The 19,211-nt window shown below is 42.7% G+C and overlaps 2 protein-coding genes across 3 annotated transcripts; both read left to right on the top strand.

Moving 5' to 3' along the window:
- Positions 1 to 3,113: 3,113 nt before the first annotated feature.
- Positions 3,114 to 5,743, top strand: sdhaf4 (succinate dehydrogenase complex assembly factor 4). The gene is made up of 3 exons (XM_080782859.1): positions 3,114 to 3,317; positions 4,284 to 4,403; positions 4,743 to 5,743. Exons 1-3 carry the CDS (start codon positions 3,239 to 3,241, stop codon positions 4,850 to 4,852), a joined length of 309 nt encoding a protein of 102 aa, XP_080638985.1. The 5' UTR covers positions 3,114 to 3,238; the 3' UTR covers positions 4,853 to 5,743.
- Positions 5,744 to 6,468: 725 nt separating this feature from the next.
- On the top strand, positions 6,469 to 17,637 carry cep68 (centrosomal protein 68). 2 transcript variants are annotated; one of them, XM_080782283.1, is made up of 8 exons: positions 6,469 to 6,570; positions 9,119 to 9,504; positions 10,662 to 11,840; positions 12,116 to 12,359; positions 12,721 to 12,908; positions 13,124 to 13,246; positions 14,054 to 14,150; positions 15,658 to 17,637. In XM_080782283.1, the coding sequence occupies exons 2-8, from the start codon at positions 9,166 to 9,168 to the stop codon at positions 15,867 to 15,869; spliced, it is 2,382 nt and encodes a 793-aa protein (XP_080638409.1). In that variant the 5' UTR covers positions 6,469 to 6,570; positions 9,119 to 9,165; the 3' UTR covers positions 15,870 to 17,637. The 2 variants fall into 2 exon arrangements, with proteins under 2 accessions (XP_080638409.1, XP_080638408.1); XM_080782282.1 differs by having other exon boundaries at positions 12,718 to 12,908.
- Positions 17,638 to 19,211: the final 1,574 nt, after the last annotated feature.

The raw sequence follows: 19,211 nt of genomic DNA, 5'->3' as shown, positions 1-19,211 counted from the left end.
ACCAATCCAATGTGTCACACCAGGGGGGAAAATTTATTTTAGTACAGGTATTTATTATGATCCCCTTACATTAGTTGGTGAAATATGTGAATGACAGTCTTCCTCTGGACCTTTCAAAGCTGTGCTTATTGAGGAGCTGGAGAGCATCTTGATGGAAGCTGCAGCTGTGTAGCTACCAGATGATACTAGACTTCTACCAATTCCTCCAGGGTGGCAGTTCGGTGAAGGTGTGGGTGCTGGCTGCTGGGGTAGCCTCTGTCCCATGCCTTACTCATGGTGCTGGGGTAGCCTCTGTCCCAGCCTTACTCATAGTGCTGGGGTAGCCTCTGTCCCAGCCTTACTCATAGTGCTGGGGTAGCCTCTGTCCCAGCCTTACTCATAGTGCTGGGGTAGCCTCTGTCCCAGCCTTACTCATAGTGCTGCATGGGATAGCCTCTGTCCCAGCCTTACTCATAGTGCTGCATGGGGTAGCCTCTGTCCCAGCCTTACTCATAGTGCTGCATGGGGTAGCCTCTGTCCCAGCCTTACTCATAGTGCTGGGGTAGCCTCTGTCCCAGCCTTACTCATAGTGCTGCGGTAGCCTCTGTCCCAGCCTTACTCATGGTGCTGGGGTAGCCTCTGTCCCAGCCTTACTCATATAGTGCTGGGGTAGCCTCTGTCCCAGCCTTACTCATATAGTGCTGGGGTAGCCTCTGTCCCAGCCTTACTCATATAGTGCTGGGGTAGCCTCTGTCCCAGCCTTACTCATAGTGCTGGGGTAGCCTCTGTCCCAGCCTTACTCATGGTGCTGGGGTAGCCTCTGTCCCAGCCTTACTATAGTGCTGGGGTAGCCTCTGTCCCAGCCTTACTCATAGTGCTGCATGGGATAGCCTCTGTCCCAGCCTTACTCATAGTGCTGCATGGGGTAGCCTCTGTCCCAGCCTTACTCATAGTGCTGCGGTAGCCTCTGTCCCAGCCTTACTCATGGTGCTGGGGTAGCCTCTGTCCCAGCCTTACTCATGGTGCTGGGGTAGCCTCTGTCCCAGCCTTACTCATAGTGCTGCATGGGGTAGCCTCTGTCCCAGCCTTACTCATAGTGCTGGGGTAGCCTCTGTCCCAGCCTTACTCATAGTGCTGCATGGGGTAGCCTCTGTCCCAGCCTTACTCATAGTGCTGCATGGGGTAGCCTCTGTCCCAGCCTTACTCATAGTGCTGCATGGGGTAGCCTCTGTCCCAGCCTTACTCATAGTGCTGCATGGGATAGCCTCTGTCCCAGCCTTACTCATAGTGCTGGGGTAGCCTCTGTCCCAGCCTTACTCATAGTGCTGCGGTAGCCTGCCTCTGTCCCAGCCTTACTCATAGTGCTGCATGGGGTAGCCTCTGTCCCAGCCTTACTCATGGTGCTGGGGTAGCCTCTGTCCCAGCCTTACTCATGGTGCTGCATGGGGTAGCCTCTGTCCCAGCCTTACTCATAGTGCTGGGGTAGCCTCTGTCCCAGCCTTACTTATAGTGCTGCATGGGGTAGCCTCTGTCCCAGCCTTACTCATAGTGCTGGGGTAGCCTCTGTCCCAGCCTTATGCATGGTGCTGGGGTAGCCTCTGTCCCAGCCTTACTCATGGTGCTGGGGTTATCTCTCCTTCAACCTCCTTCACCCTATGAAGAACCAACAACCCTCTCAGATGATTCTATCATCTGATCACCATCAATATCATCACCATCATGCATCAGCTCTTCAGCAGTGTTAATTTTGTTGACTAAGACTAAGAACTAAGATTTTTCAGAAGACTAAATATAGGACTAAGACTTGTGTGTTATTCAAAAGAATAAGACTAAATATTGTGAAAGAATTAACACTGCGCTGAGTCTCCAGCTATTTAGTGCACAGCACAGAAAATACATTCTACCAATTTCATTTCAACAAAAGTTAAGAGCTGCAGAGAACAGACACTCTGCACTACAGCAATGATTACTGTCAGAATGTAATGTTTTAACAAAAAAGGTTTTGTTTGAAGACAAAAATATCACTTACAGTACCTTTAACCCTTCAGGGAAAAGCATGTCAACACATGTGTACATGGGATACACTTATCAATGTGTGTGTATGTGTATGTGTGTGTGCGTGCATTAAATTCACAAAGGACAGCATCTATCTTCATATGGTCATGGGTTGAATGAATTCCAGAGTAACTTATTTATATTAGAAATCCCAAATTAAGTATGATCAACTTTACAACAACATCTGGGAACCCCCCATGTATTTGCTGAGCAAAATCAGTTTCCAATAATAATTCATATCTAGACTATGCTTGCTTGGTGCATGTGTATATGAGTCTGCATGGACATGTTTGTGTGTCTCTCTGTGCGTTCGATTAATTTTTCAATCATCACTTGGGAACAGAACAAAACACTCACCTAAATTACTGAATTCCGGTGGGTTATAAGTGGCAATAAATCAACTGCCACAGTGAAGATTATAGCAATTATCTTGCTATTATTTGGAATTGGTGGTGATGTAGTAATTATGATACAGTCAAATAATTGCATAGCCTATAGGCTACTATATATATATATATATATATATATATATATATATATATATATATATATATATATATATATATATATATATATATATATAGGCTATGCAATTATTATATAATTAAAGGTACTGTAAGTGATATTTTTGTCTTCAAACAAAACATTTTCTTCAATATATATATAGGAATAGGATATATATATATATATATATATATATACACACACACACACACACACACACACACACACACACACACACACACACACACACACACACACACACACACAGGTATCTCTCTCTCTCTCTCTCTCTCTCTCTCTCTCTCGTTCAACGGAGAGGTAGTTATGTATGGAATTACTGCAATCTGTGGGTTTGTATTGCATAGCATTGCCACAATTAAGATTCATGCTTTTCTATTTTACCTAAATTATATTCCCCTGATTGATCTCTTCGAATTTAACCTAAGCGACAGAACTAAAAAGCTTGTGTTTTAGTCCCCTCTAGTGGACGCAACTGAGCACAGCAATTCATTTAAAAACACCTCTCTCTCTGTGTCGCTGGCTGATGACGTTGTCTCCGGCGACACGTCACACGTTCGTCAAAACATTACAACGAAATTGTGTAAGTGTCCCTGTCATTGTCGGACTGTCCCAGTCCAGCACAGTACAGGACTGTCCCAGTGTCCAGCAAAGTACAGGACTGACCAGCCTCTACAGAAACATGTCTCTGCTGCGGCTCGGCGCGTCTACAACCAAACGTTGTATAACTAAGGGGTTCGTTGTGGAATCAGCTTTCACAGGTCGGTATGTTCACTGTCACATTCACAACATGCTGCAGTGCATACACATACACACACACGCCATTTACTTGTATTTCTCATAGGACTAATACACTAGCCTAGACCAAGATAACAACCAATGCCATGCAGGTTGTTTGTTTGCCACGAACTCTACAATCAATCCATTGATTGATTTGATTTGATTGATTGAACATTTTATGAACAGATTGTAGAATGGGTACATTTTAAACAAAGTACATGTCAATACAAAATCTGCTACGAGGATAAAACCAGAGAAAGCAATAAGACTTGGGTCCTCTATTTTCAATTCATTAAGAAAATCAGTGCGCCGCCCGGGAATCGAACCCGGGTCGCAAGAATGGGAATCTTGCATGATACCACTACACCAGCGGCGCTTATAATATGCTGTTGTAACTCACCCACACCACACCAGATAACGAGATTAATGCAGGATCTGTGTAAAGTGTAGATCTACAATTTTAGTAATATGGGCAGTCATGGCTAACAGAATAAGTCTGAAATAAAAGTTCAATTCAATGTTTCATAAATCATTGTGCAACATGAATCTCACCATTATAGATGATGGTGGGCTAATGCTAAGTATCGGTTAAGATAGAAAAACTGCCCTTTTTAATCTGCTATGAAGAAGGCTCTTGCCAAAATGCGTCAGTGTTCTCATGAGAAATTGGATCTGAGCCGGTCTTGCATCTTTTATTTTGAGTGCCGCTTTTTCTACTTTGTTGGTTTGATCGAGTTACAGGTTTCTATTACTTAGTATTATTTTACATCTAGACTGTTGTGGCTTACAGAATTGTCTGATTTAATTCATTGTTTTTGATTGTGTGCACTGTATGCAACTATGCATGCAGTAGGCTATATTCTTTCTCAGTCAAGTTCCTTTACTTTGGGATACTTTGGGTGCTTGAGACAAGCCAAGTGTTCAATGTGACTTATTGTTCCTCATAGGATGCTCACGCTCGGCCAGTGGATCGGTGAAGGACAAGGAACCGCTGCGTAAAGCGAAAACACCACAGGGCCGGTTTGACACGCCCGAAGGCGAAGAGAAGGTCAAGGATGTTCTTGAAAGTGAGTTATTAGTGGCAATATTTTTAATTGACTTGTGAAATCAAGCATTGATCACATAAAATCACATGATTAACCTGTAAACCAGGAAGAAAAGCTGATTATTTCAGCACCGGTGAAGTGAGAGTCAAGGAAAATAAATATCTGCGTTGGATAGGATACATTATACTTATGCATTGAAGTATGACTTCTGGGATGAGGGTTTAAATTTGGTAAATATTGACTGCATTAAAAAGTGTGACCGTGGTGATAGGATTAGATTTAAATACACGTCCAGTTCAACACTATCATCATGTGTTGTGTCGTTTAAACCAAGTTCTTGTTTCATTTTTCATCTCCCAGAATTCCCTCGTGATGTCAACCCTGAAACTAAGGAGCATGGGGGCCCCAGAGGACCGGAGCCCACACGCTATGGAGACTGGGAGCGGAAGGGCCGCTGTATTGACTTTTAGTTTGTTCTCTTTGGGATATTACACGGCTATTAAGGACACATACAGTCGATGGTAACCTCATTAGGATAGCCTATCTACTACCTACTCTGTTCAGAAGACGGCGAGCTAAGGCTTACCAGTAGATACCAAGGAAACTCTTGAATGCTATCTTCCTCACTTTCGTAGAAGAAAACTTTCAGAAACATTGTTGAATAAAGCTTTCTTCTGTGCAGTTGAGGAAGACTGTGCAGGTTTTCTACACACGTCACCTACTCCTCAGGTGTGCAGAAGCTGTCATTAATGTTTCTATCAATAGTCATGTGTTCTTGAGCATTACACTGAACCTTCACGACTCACTTTGGAAAAGTGCATCAGTGAAATCCATCCCAGCGTTGGTCCATCAGGGCCATACTGGTTTTCAGTCTGTGGACAATGCGGAGAAAGGACCTTGTCTAATACATCAGTACACAATACTTTAATCACTCACTATCTTTTAAGTAGCATCTCCTGTATCATGGTCTCGTTCAGAACAGTTAAGCTGTTTAAATGATACCTTACATAGTACACTTTAAAATCTTGAGTGTTAAAAATGATTGGATTAAAACTGAGGATTTCAGTGAGCACCACAGCCAATCCATAAGAAAAATCACTTTTTTATTCCAATGAGAAATGTAGTGATTACTGTATTTATTTGTGTATATTGATTGAGTTAAGAGTATGCACTCAAGCACATTATTATCAAAAGCAACCGTATTTAAGCTCAAATATTGCAATCTGCAATATACATTCTGTACATTTTGTTGGTATATTGTGGTTCATTAGTGCAGTGCATGACATTGAAAGTCACACAGGTCATTCCTTCAATCCTTGTATTGTATAGAAATGTGAATGTTCGGAGTAATAAAATCTACTAGAGAAGTATTGATGGGATTTTGCCTTCTTTACCCCCATCTCAAAAAAGCAGGAAGGGGGGCTGGTTAAGGGAATGGTATTATAGCTGGAATTATCAGTTACCCAGTCCCTGACCATTATCCATTGATTGAAGTATTAACATTTTGGAGAATTACAGTACATTTCAAGTACAACTCAATACAAGACTGTTAACTGTGGACGAAACCATAAATCACTACGCTTGTTTACAATAGGTTCCACCATGGCATGTTCAATTCATAACATTTAGAGACTTGTTTACAATAGGTTCCACCATGGCATGTTCAATTCATAACATTTAGAGACGTACAAATATACACTTCTATATAGCCAAAAACAAGAAATCATCATAGAGGAAGTAACAACCTCCTCTATGATTTCCTGTTTTTGGCTATATAGAGTATATTTGTACGTCTCTAATTGTTATGATGAATTGAACATGGTGGGCCTTATTGTAAACAAGTGTAGTACTTTATGGTGTCGTCCACAGTTAACAGTTTTGTATTGAGTTGTACTTTAAATGTACTGTAATTCTCCAATCTGTTAATAAATTCATCAATCAATCAATACTGTCTGTAGCCTACAAACATGGAGTACAAAACCATACCATTATGTATCCACTAGAGGGCAGTAAAGTATTGTTCCGTCTTCCGTTTGCTCCTGTTTACAATTGAACTTTCTCTTCCCTCCGCTGTTTCCGTAACAAACAAAGAACAGCAACAGTAGCAACGATGTGGCCGCAGAGACTGAGACAGATCGCTACGTTTTGATAATTCATCTTCAAATATAACAGTGCGCTAATAAGGCAGGTGAGTATCATTTTATTGCAGTAAGATGGGGCTCAGAAATTAAATAGCGTTATAATTAAACTAGACATAGATTCACAGTTTTAGTTGCCATTATTAATTCAAAGTTTTAGTTTCCAATAATTACAGTATTTTGAATTTTCTGACTCGCGAGACTTCTATGCTCCGTCCACGATAAGCATCATGCTCATTTAGACCAGCTGTGTGGCCAGTGCACTCGGACAGCGGTCTAAAAATGCCTTTAATAGTCATATCTGTGTAAGGTCTCACAAACAGGCAGCCAACTATAGAATGGAATGGTATGCTTCCTATCTATGGCTGGACGCACCTTTCATCCATCATTCACGTCTGTCTCTATCATCAGCCCGGTTACGGTATACCGGTCTTTTTGGGGAGTCTTTTGAATGTTCAACCTTTCAGTGCCATACGAGCTCTGCAGAAGGCGATTTATTTTATAACACTCATACAGTGTTCATTGTTTGAAAAAAAAAAAGACAGTAGAAGGGGAGGGCCCAGTATGGACAACGACCAGAATGCCACTGACTGGACTGTGTGTAGGACTGTAGTTCATTGTTGTTTGGTTCATCTGTTGCTATGACACAGCTGCTGCCATCCATTGATTGTTTAGCCACTATAGCAGACTAACCAAGTACAGAGTAAAATCGTGTAAATTGAACAAAGATTGGCCCAAATGGACATGAGGATTTAGTTATAGACTGACTACTGGACCAGAAGCTCTATAGCCTATGCGATTGAAGGTTATTGCCATAAGTCTTTGGTAGCCCTTCCTTTTACAGACCGGTAATTACTGTACTGGAAAAGGAAGGGCTATCAAGACTTTTAATGAATGTGATCTTATGGGTAATCTGATGGGAACTGAGTTCAAAATTCAGTTTTCAGCCTGGTTTCAGGCTGAGTGACAACCACTAGCTTAATACATGAATGACATGGCTATCACTGTTGACATGCCTCCTATCTTCAAGCTTTCAGGTCGACACATGACTGAATTGTACAAAGTTAAGTGTTTGATTATGTGTAGCCTAGTTAACCACTCCCCCTTTCATTACAAATGCAATGTGTGCAATGCTCCAGCATTTTAGTGTAAAATCATACTCCTCCCCATTTTTCCTTTTGCCAGCTAATTTAGATAATTTTCTCTTATCAGACTGGTAGAGGAAGTGGGCAGGGGGCCATAGTGAGTTTGTTGCCTTGGTCAGTGTCAACATGCTGCCAGTGCATGGGTTACATACACAGCCATTTTCCAAACACTGTCTTGGTGGCTGCTAAGTGCCTGTCTGTCTCTAGTAATACTTACTATATGTCTACTGATTATAATGGTCAGCTCGTTATATTTGATTCTGTTCTCACAAAAGACAGTAGGTTGTCTAAAATCGTGGCATGTGTGTTTTCGCCCTATGCTGTCTTTTTTGGACACCTCCATGCATGCTCCACATTCTAGTCTAGTACCACCCTCTCAAAGCTATTGCTATGGCAACGAGATGTACTCAGCTGTGTGTGTGTGTGTGTGTGTGTGTGTGTGTGTGTGTGTGATGAGGAGAGGAGGGGGGAGGGTGCATGTGTGTTGTATCCTTCCTAAGTTCCTACTTCCTAACGTGATTCTTGTTTTGAAGATTATTGTAATACTTTTACAAATGATCATTCATGATCATATCTGAAATTGGGTGCATTTTGGTGTAGACCAAGATTATGTGTGTCACATGGTGCATAATTCAAAAGGTAGATGGAGTTGCCTGGCTCCGTAGTAGAGCGAGCTTGGCATTTAGAACGGAATGCCTTGTTGGCGTCACATCTGTAAGATGTGAGGTGGAGAGGGGGTGTAGAGCCCCTCCTTAATTATTGATGAAGATTGCTCAAAGTGTACTATGGGGGGCAAGGCTTTCACAAAGCATTACCCTCACACTCTACATACATACTCTATTATTTAATAGTATGTAGAGTGGTTGAGTAGTGTACGAGTATTTTCATTGAATGGTATTTTGCTGAGAGCGGAAGGTGCTTGGCTGTGCAGTGTGCACCCTGTTTAGCAGCAACACTGCCACAGTAAGATGTCCCCCCAACATTCTGATAGTCACCTGGCAGCCCTGACATAAAATCATGAGTCTCTTAGCAACAGCTACTGTACTACATGTATGCTGCTGTCGTTATTGACCGATCTGGTCTGTGAGGGCAATGACAAGAGGAGGACAAAGTTCAGTGTTCACCACCTCCCCTGGTCCAGCGAGCACACAGGCAAGTCAGAGCATGCAGTCTTAATGAGATCGGTCAGGTGAGCCAGCCTAGGAGCAAACATATCATTACACTTACATGGATTCAGTCTGATGCTTATCTGGATGAGAGTTCCACTCCCTGAGCAGCTAGAAAAGGTGTCTAAAAAGCATCTTCAACAGACAGTTTGTGTGTAAATTTGAATTCCTTTATTTCATAAATCAAGGTGATAAAAACTGAGAAGTCTTCTTGATTCTCACATGCACACACGCACGCACGCACGCACGAAGGTTCTTACTCTGCACTTGTTTTCATCTTTTCACAGTGTACACCATAAACACATGAGGCATCCCAGCGCCTTGTTTCAGGAGCATGACATCAGGAGCTGACAGGGCCTTCCCCGGGTCTCTCTCCCCAATGGAAGCCAAGGGAGGCGGCAGAATGTGGAACAGTCGGCTCCCAGAGTTCACACAGACAACGGGAGCGAGCCATATCCATCGTTCACGAAATGCAGCGGAAAGAGGGAGGATAGAGGGAGAAACAGAAAGACAGGGGGATAGAGAAAGAGGTGGTCCCAGGAAGAGTGTCAGCATGGCTCCTTCCTCCAGATATTTGACAGACAGGCAATATGTGATGAGAAAGCCCCTATTTCCCACAGAGCAGCAGACGTCCATCCTGAAGAGGTCACAGGCACAGGAGGAACCCGTACAGGTAACAAGAAATGAATACATCATATACTGTAAAACTATGACAATCTCACAACCCGTCGCAGATGGGCCGATTACAGAACCAGAGCCAACCAGTTAAAGAGTCGACCCCGGTCAAGGTGTTGGTGATATTAGTTTTGTTAAAATGAGTGTTAAATAGTTCTAAATTCCGAAGTTCCGAGTGTAACAGGGGTCTCTCCATCTCTGCAGTTCTTTAGTAAACAGAAAATACATGATCTGGTATAAATTTGAAACAATCGGGTGAGATATCTAAAACGGAATGCAGGATAAACAGGTGAAAATCAAAGTAATGAAAAATCACACTCGTGTGAAGTGAGGGGTGCTCTTATCATACATCACATTCCGTGCTCAGTGAATCAAATTATCGCTATATGGGGTACACAAACACACAAAGCTGGGCATAGGAGGGGCTAGCAGCCCTCAAAAATTAGCAGACAAAATTGGAACTGGAGGACTATGAAATTGAAGCTGATACATTTGTGAGGTCTCCCTTAATATGCAATATTATATTGCTACTGGTACTTCAGAGGGGAGAGGGAGAGATAGTTTTCTATTTACACTTAAAATGGTACAACTGTTTAATACTTGCCCCTGGGTTTCTCACAAAAACTTGAATAAAAATATTTTGAAAATAAAGAAAATGGTACAAAAGTACAATTAGAAGCAACGGCAGAATAGTTTGTATACCACTAGAAATATAAAAATATCACACCTGTGTGAAGTGAGGGGTGCTCTTATCATATACATCATTATACATCATCTCATTAACAACTGAATTTATGTGATTGAGTAGCCGATTTTCTCATCTACATATGACGTATATTTTCCCTTCAGTGTCCTATAATATAATGTTTGTGTTGCCACAAATTTACGTCATATTTGGCGGACATTTTGACCTCATTTCTCCTTTCGTTGTCAATGGCAAATATTGAGACATGTGGGGACAAAAGCTGTATATAGGAGCGCCCCTCAAAAAAACATGTACCGCTGGTAAATAGCTGTAATACAGGAGAGTATCAATGAGTGTCTTGTCTTTTTGTAAGTAATAGGCTAAGGAATGTTTACTAATATATTATAGAGTCAGATGCTTGACTCTATGAAAACTGAATCGGGACCTTCTTGATCTTGTCTTCTTTATAGGATAAACGGTGGCCAGGTGATAGTACAGAAAGCTATCATCATCATATCAACATGGACTATTTAACCAGACCAAGAGACCTCAGTGCCGTGGACCGCCACAACCTCTCTCAGGGTAACATCTCACCTTCCTCAGCCTCTGGAGAAGACCTCATGTCACCCTTGGGACTTGCAGACCTCAGGGGCAGCCCCTCCCGTGATGAATCCACTTTTGGCTCAGTCTACCTAGGCAGTAGATTGGGGCAACGCAGTCACCGCAGTCACCGCAGTCCACCCACGGAGGTCCATACCCCAACCTCCCCTCTAAGCCCTCGGCTGTCGTCCACTCTCCTCTCTCCTACATACACCCCCCACTCACGCACCCTGAGGCCCCAGAGAACTGAGCTGAGATTAGGGGGAAAGGGAGGTGGAGGGGAGAGCCGCTTGAAAGTAATCTCATCTACAGGTTACTTCCAGGGCCGCAGGTCCCCCGCCCCACACACTATGCCCCCCACCCTCCACACCATGTCCCCCAACCAGGCCAACTACTGGGCGTGTGCCATCCCCAAGTCTCTCCCCCCTTCCCCGGACCGGCAGTCTTTGAACTGGGACCCTGACAGGGAGTACCAGGAACTCCTGGACTACACCTACCCTCTAAGGCCAGGGAGGGTGTTCAGTGAGTGGGATGGCACCGATCCACAGGGTGCCTGTCTCCTCCATACAGACTCAGGTCTCCAGGACTCAGGGATAGAACTCGATCGCATCTGCAGCTCAGCCAGCCTATCAGCTCTGGACTTTTCCCTGAGCAGGGCGGAGCGCACTGGAATGGGGCGACCCAGAGGGGACGGGACACTCGGCGTCCTTAGGTCTGCCAAGATCCTTGGGCTCTCCAAGTCGTCAGACGGCCTTCTCTATACCAGTCCCCTCTCCCCAGAGGACCTCTTTGGTTTGTCTCTGGATAGCCTGGATGGCAGCAAGGGCAGAGCCAGAGAAAACCAAACCGGTCACAACGCTGGCGAAGGTCAACGCCGTCAACACCATGCGTCCACGCACTCCCCTTCTTATTTCTCCTGCTCCTCCTTCATCCGCTCCACCAGCATTCTTCCCCGGCCAGGGTGTGTCGGAGACGGGGACTGGGACGAGGACGAGGACTACAGACCCCTCCCAGATCAGCTGGAGGAGTTGCAAGCGCTGTCTAGGCAGGTCAGCAGGGGGGCATACTCTTACTGTAATTAACTTATTCGATTTAGTTTCGAGAGAGGCATGAAACACAAAGAACACTTACAGCAAGTTCTGAAAATAACCAAGTAAGCAGCAAAAGGCTCGAGTTGAGTTTGAACAGGTTTACAGCGAGTCTGAGGAGATGTTAGCTTGAGCCTGCCACCTTAAATGTATTTCTTTATGAGACTGTTTTGTATATTTGGAAGCTATGTAAAAAAGACAAAATATTTGTTGGTGTATTTCTATCATGGATGTAGGTGAGGGAGGTGATAGCGCAGATCAACCAGCCTGACTCAGCCAGCTGGGAGTCTCTGGACCCTGGAACCACCTCCATCTACTCCTCCAACCCCCTGCTTGAAAAACAAGTGGAGGTGCAGCAAGGAGAGGCATCTGAGAAATGCAAAGATGAGGCTGACAGACGTGACAAAGAAAGAAGGGATGAAGATGTGGACAGGCAGGAGAGGGGTGCCCATGATGGGACTGCTCAGTACTTCAGTAAGGGTAGGTGTAAGAAAGAAGGAAAACTTCCATTCCACTCTAATATTTTTTTCAATGTAAATGTGTCTTATTTGTATGTATTGTTTTTCTTTTGTTAATGGTACAGCAAGATACCAGGCCGAGGGTTGTGGCTCTTTCAGGCTCTTAGCGGGAACTTTGGGAGGTGGGAGGGATAACATATACACTCATGTTGTATGCTTTTGTTCACTGACTTGTATACAATTTGGGATAGATAGATAGATAGATAGATAACATTTTTATTTATTTATTGTAATGTAGTTGTTTACTATGTTTAAGATCAATAAGAACCAGGCACTACCGGTAAGTACATTTCTCTAAGATCTTCACTACCTTCCCTCAGCAGGTGGTCCTGGGGTCAGACAGATGCATGGAACACAGACGCAGCCTGTGGACAGGGGGGGGCTGACACTGACCAGTCTCAGGGACGTAGAGGCTCTGGTGGGACAGCTTAGTGGGCTGACCTTCCCAGCGGTCCACAGGACAAGTCCGGAGAACCAGGAGCAAACAGACTCCCTCATGCAACACATCCAGGTATGTATGTGTTGTGTGTAATATGTGTGTGGCACAACGTTGCCTCAGTGGTTAGCATTGATTACGTTACCATTATGAAGGTCCTGGGATTTAATCCAACCGATGTTGTGGCCTTTCTGTGTGGAGTTTGACAGAGCTCTAATCATGTAGGTTTTTCCAAAAAATACAAAAATGAATGCATGTTCTAAAACATTCAATGGGTGTTTCCTGTCCAGGTGTTTTGCTCCAACCTCGGGGAGCTCGTCCATTGGCTCTATACTGTGGTTGAGAGAATGGCGGTTTTGTCTCCGCCTACCGTGGACATTGAGAGCGTCAAGTCTTCTCTGGCTGAATATCAGGCAAGTTGCAATGCTTTGTTCATTAATGAGGAGTCACCATTTGGATTATTTGATGTTGGAGTGTGTTTTGTGTTTTTTTCCCCCTGTATTTTTCTTCCCCTGTGACATCACCAAAGGGAATGTCAGTTGTTGTGGAATACAGCCAATGTCTCCTGTAGTTCCAGTCATACCGGTCCCTCTAGTTCAGTGGTTTTCAACCCTTTTCATATCCAGGCACACTATTCATTCGGCATTTGAGCCACGGACCACCATTTGATGAGATTCAGCCTCGTAGACCCCAAAAACGAAATAATATTTTGTCATTGGATAAGATTTTGTCCACATGTCCATGCTGTATTGATGTTGGTACCCGGTTAGTACCATTAAGAGCGATAACAGGCAAACGTTGATCGAAATACAAAATATTTTACATTCTCTAATATTGTGTAGACTTCTTGTAAATTAAGTAATGCAGTAAAAATTGTTTTACTCTTGAGAGTGTAAATTGAAACCAAATTTACCCGTAGGGGTCTATTTGGTTTCATTTTAGATCTACAAGTGTCCATTTGGTTACCAACTCTCCATCATTTAGCTGTGGACCACCTGGAACCCCCTCAAGGACCACTGGTGGTCCCCGGATCACTGGTTGAGAACCCCTGCTCTAATTGATGCCTTAGCGAGCAGACAATAATCAGAATTATATACAGTACTGCATAGCCATAATCGTGCTGTAGGTCCTGCTGCCATACTATTCACTACTATTCGCTGTACTATGCGTTGACATGTGCCTTCATTCAATGTTTACCATGGTATTTCCCCCTGCCTCAGAGTTTTCAGAGAGAAATGAGTACCCACCATCCCCTGACCTCCTCTGTCCTGCAGACTGGAGAACTTCTCCTCAGCTGTATGAATTCCACGTCTCCTGGTGAGTCTGATGATGTGGACAAAGTAGTAATCAAAAGAATGTTGAGTTTTGAAAATCTGCATTATACACAGGTTGGGTGAATTTCTCTAAATTGATTATACGTGCAAAAGTAGAATGTTGAATAACAACACAAAGTGGGTATGCATGTCTTTAAAGTCATAATTGAGGGCAGCTAGGCCCTCCTCCTATATTCAGTTATTACTAGTGTAGATTTTCGTCCTACACAAACATATACATAAATTCCCGTCATAGTGTCTGAGCAAATAGGCATAGTGTCTATTTTACGTCATGATGATGTACGATGATAAGAGTGTCCCTCACTTCACACGGGTGTGATTTATATAATATACACCTAATAATGACATATAGCAGAAAGGCTGCTGCTAAACTGGAATCACTGATCAATTTCGTCTCAACAACCATCAGTGTTGGTTATTAAATACATTATTACAGTAGTCTTTAATAACAGCCAACCTACAGGCTCACAACGGGTCGCATCCTTGTTAGGGTTAGATACTAGGTTAGTACAACATGTAAACTAGTGCTGTGTAGTGGTACTCTTGTGTTAGGGTTAGATACTAGGTTAGTACAACATGTAAACTAGTGCTGTGTAGTGGTACAGACTCTTGTGTTCTGGCTGATGAGGTAACTCAACACCACAGGACTGTCTGATAAGAGAAGCAGGAAACACCCTGTGAGGAGAATGAAGCCAAGCATACAGAACTCGATTAATGGAGAAGACTTTTCATTCCCGTCTTGTTTTTGCATGACCTGGGACGGGTGAAGTGGTTTCTGTTCCTCAAATGTGCTTTTCACTTCTGTCTGTTGCTCATCCTCCTTTCCTTCTGTATCTACTATCTGGGAACCCTTGCTCTAGTAACTAGAGCAAGGGTTCCCAAACTGTGGTGCGTGCACCCCTTGTGGTGCACGAACGCCCTCTAGGGGGTGTGTGACATGAATTGAAAAGGGTAATGGCGGTTTTACGGTGTTATTTAACAAACGGCAATATCTGGTAAATCACTGTTGTAAGCAGCTGCATATACAGTATACAGTATATGTACTATACAGTAGCTGCATGTCTTTCAGTGCAGTGACATTCTGTGATTATTTGCCATAGTCATATTAAAAATGTATAACTTTTGGCCAAATACAACGAGACTGAGCGTTGGGGGGTGCGTCAGCTAGGTCAGGAGGTAACAGGGGGTGCAGTATTTGTAATAACTAGTATTTGTAATATTATTCAGCCGATTTGTCCCAATTTCCTTTTCCAAATAGCCATTGTAACACGTGAGCTTGTAGATCACGCTAATTTTGTCAATGTTTGAATAGGGCTTATGTTGTGTGTTTAAGTTTTTAGTTTTTGACAAAATAACTGTCAAAACACAACAATTGATGGTCTAGGTCTAGGACACAAAATCGGGATCAGCATCAGACCCATAAGTCACCTCTGTCTATTAAGTTTTAATCTTCTATTTGTCTCTCTGTTCTGTGCTCCACCCTTGTGAAGTCCTGAGAGACACCCTGCTCCTGATAGAGAGTCAGTCCAGAGCACTGGAGGGCCACACAGAGCACCTCTTCTCGTCCATCCTGTCGGCCATGGACAGCCTCGCCCAACCAGCCGGTCAGCCCAGCCAGCCAGCCAGGTCACCACAACCAAGCAGGGGACAGGAGATGAGGATAGGGGACTCTGGGATTGTGGGGATTCAGGGCACCACTTAAACAAATTGTTGCTGTTGAGCAGAAGCCTTGTATCTCCAGATCTCAACTTCTTTACGTTTCGTTTGTTTGGTTTTTGTTTTCATAAATCAGTGCCCTACTTCGTTGTACAAGAGTGTACTAAAGTAGCAAAAGTAGCTGATCTACTAGCTCACAACATACAGTATGCAGCATACATGTTGTGAGCTGAAGGCTGAAGTGAAAGTGTTTTTATGAATATTTAACCAATGAATTCAGAATAGTATTAACAAGAGCTTGTGAATAATAATAACTACACTGGCCTGGAAAATAGGTTGTCTTAAAAAAGGGAACCGTTTTCGAACATACAAGGCATCCACCTGACAGTGACAAACTACGGTGTTTACAGCAACCTACCTACCTTCACCACTCACCAGTGACGAGAACCTGATGACGCACAGAGATGCAAATATCATTTAGAACTGGGACATCATGAATGCAGTTAAAGGCAAAGCGGCACTATTTGGCCTTACTGATGAAAAAATTATGATAGAAGAGTGAGGGAGGTGCTAAGTTGTTTCAACAGTTCTGGGAGCAACGCAGGGAGGGGAGCTCACAGTCTGAGGAGGAGCTTAGGGTCTGGCTGGCGTTTAACAACATGCTTTAGAAAGAGATTATATATATAAACAACATGGAGAGCCGCTTCATACAGTCCAAAATGCAGCTTTAAAGTTCATGAGAGACAACAACAAGCAGAACTCTGGGTCTAGGTGAAAATGGACTTCATTTTTATTGAGTGGTGCAACCACTCCTACAACCAGCAATGTCCGTGTACACCTATGTGTTCACCTATGTATGTGTTCACCTGTCAGTGTTCACCTTTGTATTTTGGGTCAACAACACACCAATTCAGACCCAGATGTATTTTTTAAAGATTTTAGTCTATTGATGTCAGATCTTGTGCCATGTTGGCCAGAGGTTTACAGGTTTTAAATCTGATCACACCCCACCAGTAGTTTAACAAATTGTGTCACATGGAATAATCATGAGTAATGACTCTTTGTTCCTCTGGGACATATGATATGGACATTGCTTCTTTAATCTTTGTACTTCATGATTGTAACGGTATACATTTAGCAAGGGCTTTTCTATTTGTAGAGAAATACCTTTGTAATACATGAACAGTGCACAGTAACAGGGAATCCTGCTTGTCCTCATGTATTGCCAAAGAGCTAGAACCATTACTGAAAAAGTTCTGAAATTGACAGATTTTCTACAACTTCTTCAGGACTGCTACCGGAGCAAACAGCTCAACCGTTATGGACACCTGGGAAGATAAGAGGCCCTGACAGTTTGAGTAAAAGCGGGGAAACAACGTTTTTCTGCAACAGAAATGCAATTTATAGGTAAGCTATAACAGCACAAATACCTGTGACAGTAGTTAGTTACTTCTGTTTGCCCTGGTTTGGCTCTGGCCAGACAGGTAGCCAGCATATACTGTAGGCTAATGGGCACTTGATTTGCAATCATCAACTAGATAAAGCACATATGTAACACTTAATATTTTCCATGGTTGAGCACAAAAAACGCACTGGAAATGCTGTCATTCTGAACCTTTACAGATAATCGGTGACAAACTTGCATTTCAATATAACCACAGCCTTAATGTAACGTTTTATATAATGTGTTTTTTACTGATGATGTCCACGTTTATGTTCTAAAGTGTAACAGACTTCAAATAATCATTGTATTTTGACATCTGAAAAAGCTTTTGCATTTCACAATATTTTGACGGAATTGGCAAAATAAACCTGTATACGTATGTTTGTTATCACTGTTTATTGTGACACTATTGCGACGTGTAGGCCTAAACCATAGACTGTAAAGTCCTAAACCTTGAGACAGATACGTATGGAAGCAGAAGCATAAATCCAGGCATTCCTTTCAGAAATACAGGTCAACACAAAACACAGCATTACATGTGATAAGTAGTTCTGACAGCTCAAAAACATAAATGTTTGAAAACATTTTCAAACTAGTTTAGCTTTCAACGGGTTGTCTTGTTCAGTTATAGGTAGTATAAACCTTTATAAACGTAGATTGACTGGCCTATATAGGGAACTGTATAACTTGAACCAAAATAAATTGCAATAGTAATGGTTTGTTTATGATCCTTAGGGTAACCCAAATAACATATTAAGAATTGTCAATTAAATGATTAGTGGTTCATGGTAAATTCAGGGGTTGAAAGGGCGCCAACCCATACTGCTCCCGGGGTGATCAAGGGCCAACTCCTTTTCTCCTTCCTGCGCCACCTGTACAATGACCACCCTAGCAAACAACGGCAGCAGAGAAACACACTGAACTCTGGACAGAGATTTTCTCAACATCAACACACTGAATAAGGCAGTGGTCAGAATCTTTAGCTGATAGGTCACCTGGAAGGTGCAGGCAGGTTGGATATAGCAACATTGCAGGTTGTTTTGTAGCTTGTAGATGACTGTTTGCTTTAGATTACATTTATGTTGTAGGATGATGATAAGCTGACAGGCCATAAGTTTTATGATCCCTGACATGACAATGGTTGTGGATGTGAAGAAACGGTCACTAGACAGCGTGCAAATATATTGCATGTTCCAACTCCAATCCAACTTTATTTATAGAGCACATTTAAAACAACAAAGTTGACCAAAATGCTGTACAATTAGGCAAAGCTGTAATAAAACACAATACAGTAATAAAAACATATACAATCAAATCAAACACTTAAAGTAAGTGATTAAAGTACACATTAATCACGGTTTAAAAGTCAGGGATTAGAAATGAGTTTTAAGATGTGTTTTAAAAACAATGTTGAGAATGATTGATTCATTATGGACCACCAATATCACCAGGCTGATGTATTTTCATTTCCTGTTAGTTTCTTCATTGTGCTGGCGACCTGCTGTTTCCTCTTTCCCCACCTGACTCGCCATTTTGGCAACAACGGATGTTACAGAGACTGTTGACTCAAACAATTACTTCCTTCAGAAGTTGCTGTTGCTGCAACTCATTGCAAGTCAATGAGTTGCATTGGTGTGATCTACCTTAAAAACTGTTTTGTCCCAACCCGACCTTTGGTGTGGTTTGCACTGCAGGACTGTATCTTATAACACTAACCCGTGTTGTCAGCTTTTAGGTTAAGCTGTCTCAAATATCGCATTATCAAATATGACCTCAGTCTTGCCAAATATGGACTTCCAGACTGGCCTCTACTCTGTTCATAAATATTGGGAAACCATGGCAAATCATGAGATTCCTTTGGGATGCCTAATAGTCTAAAGATTCTTAATGCCATATTTGGCATATTTGCTGTTACAGGCCCTTGATGTTTTATGAGCCCATCAT

This window comes from Protomyctophum bolini (assembly GCF_963924005.1).
Source record: "Protomyctophum bolini genome assembly, chromosome: 14".
NCBI classification, from domain to species: Eukaryota; Metazoa; Chordata; class Actinopteri; order Myctophiformes; family Myctophidae; genus Protomyctophum; species Protomyctophum bolini.
The sequence above is the reverse complement of the archived record's forward strand: the minus strand, read 5'-3'. Positions and strand labels throughout refer to the sequence as shown.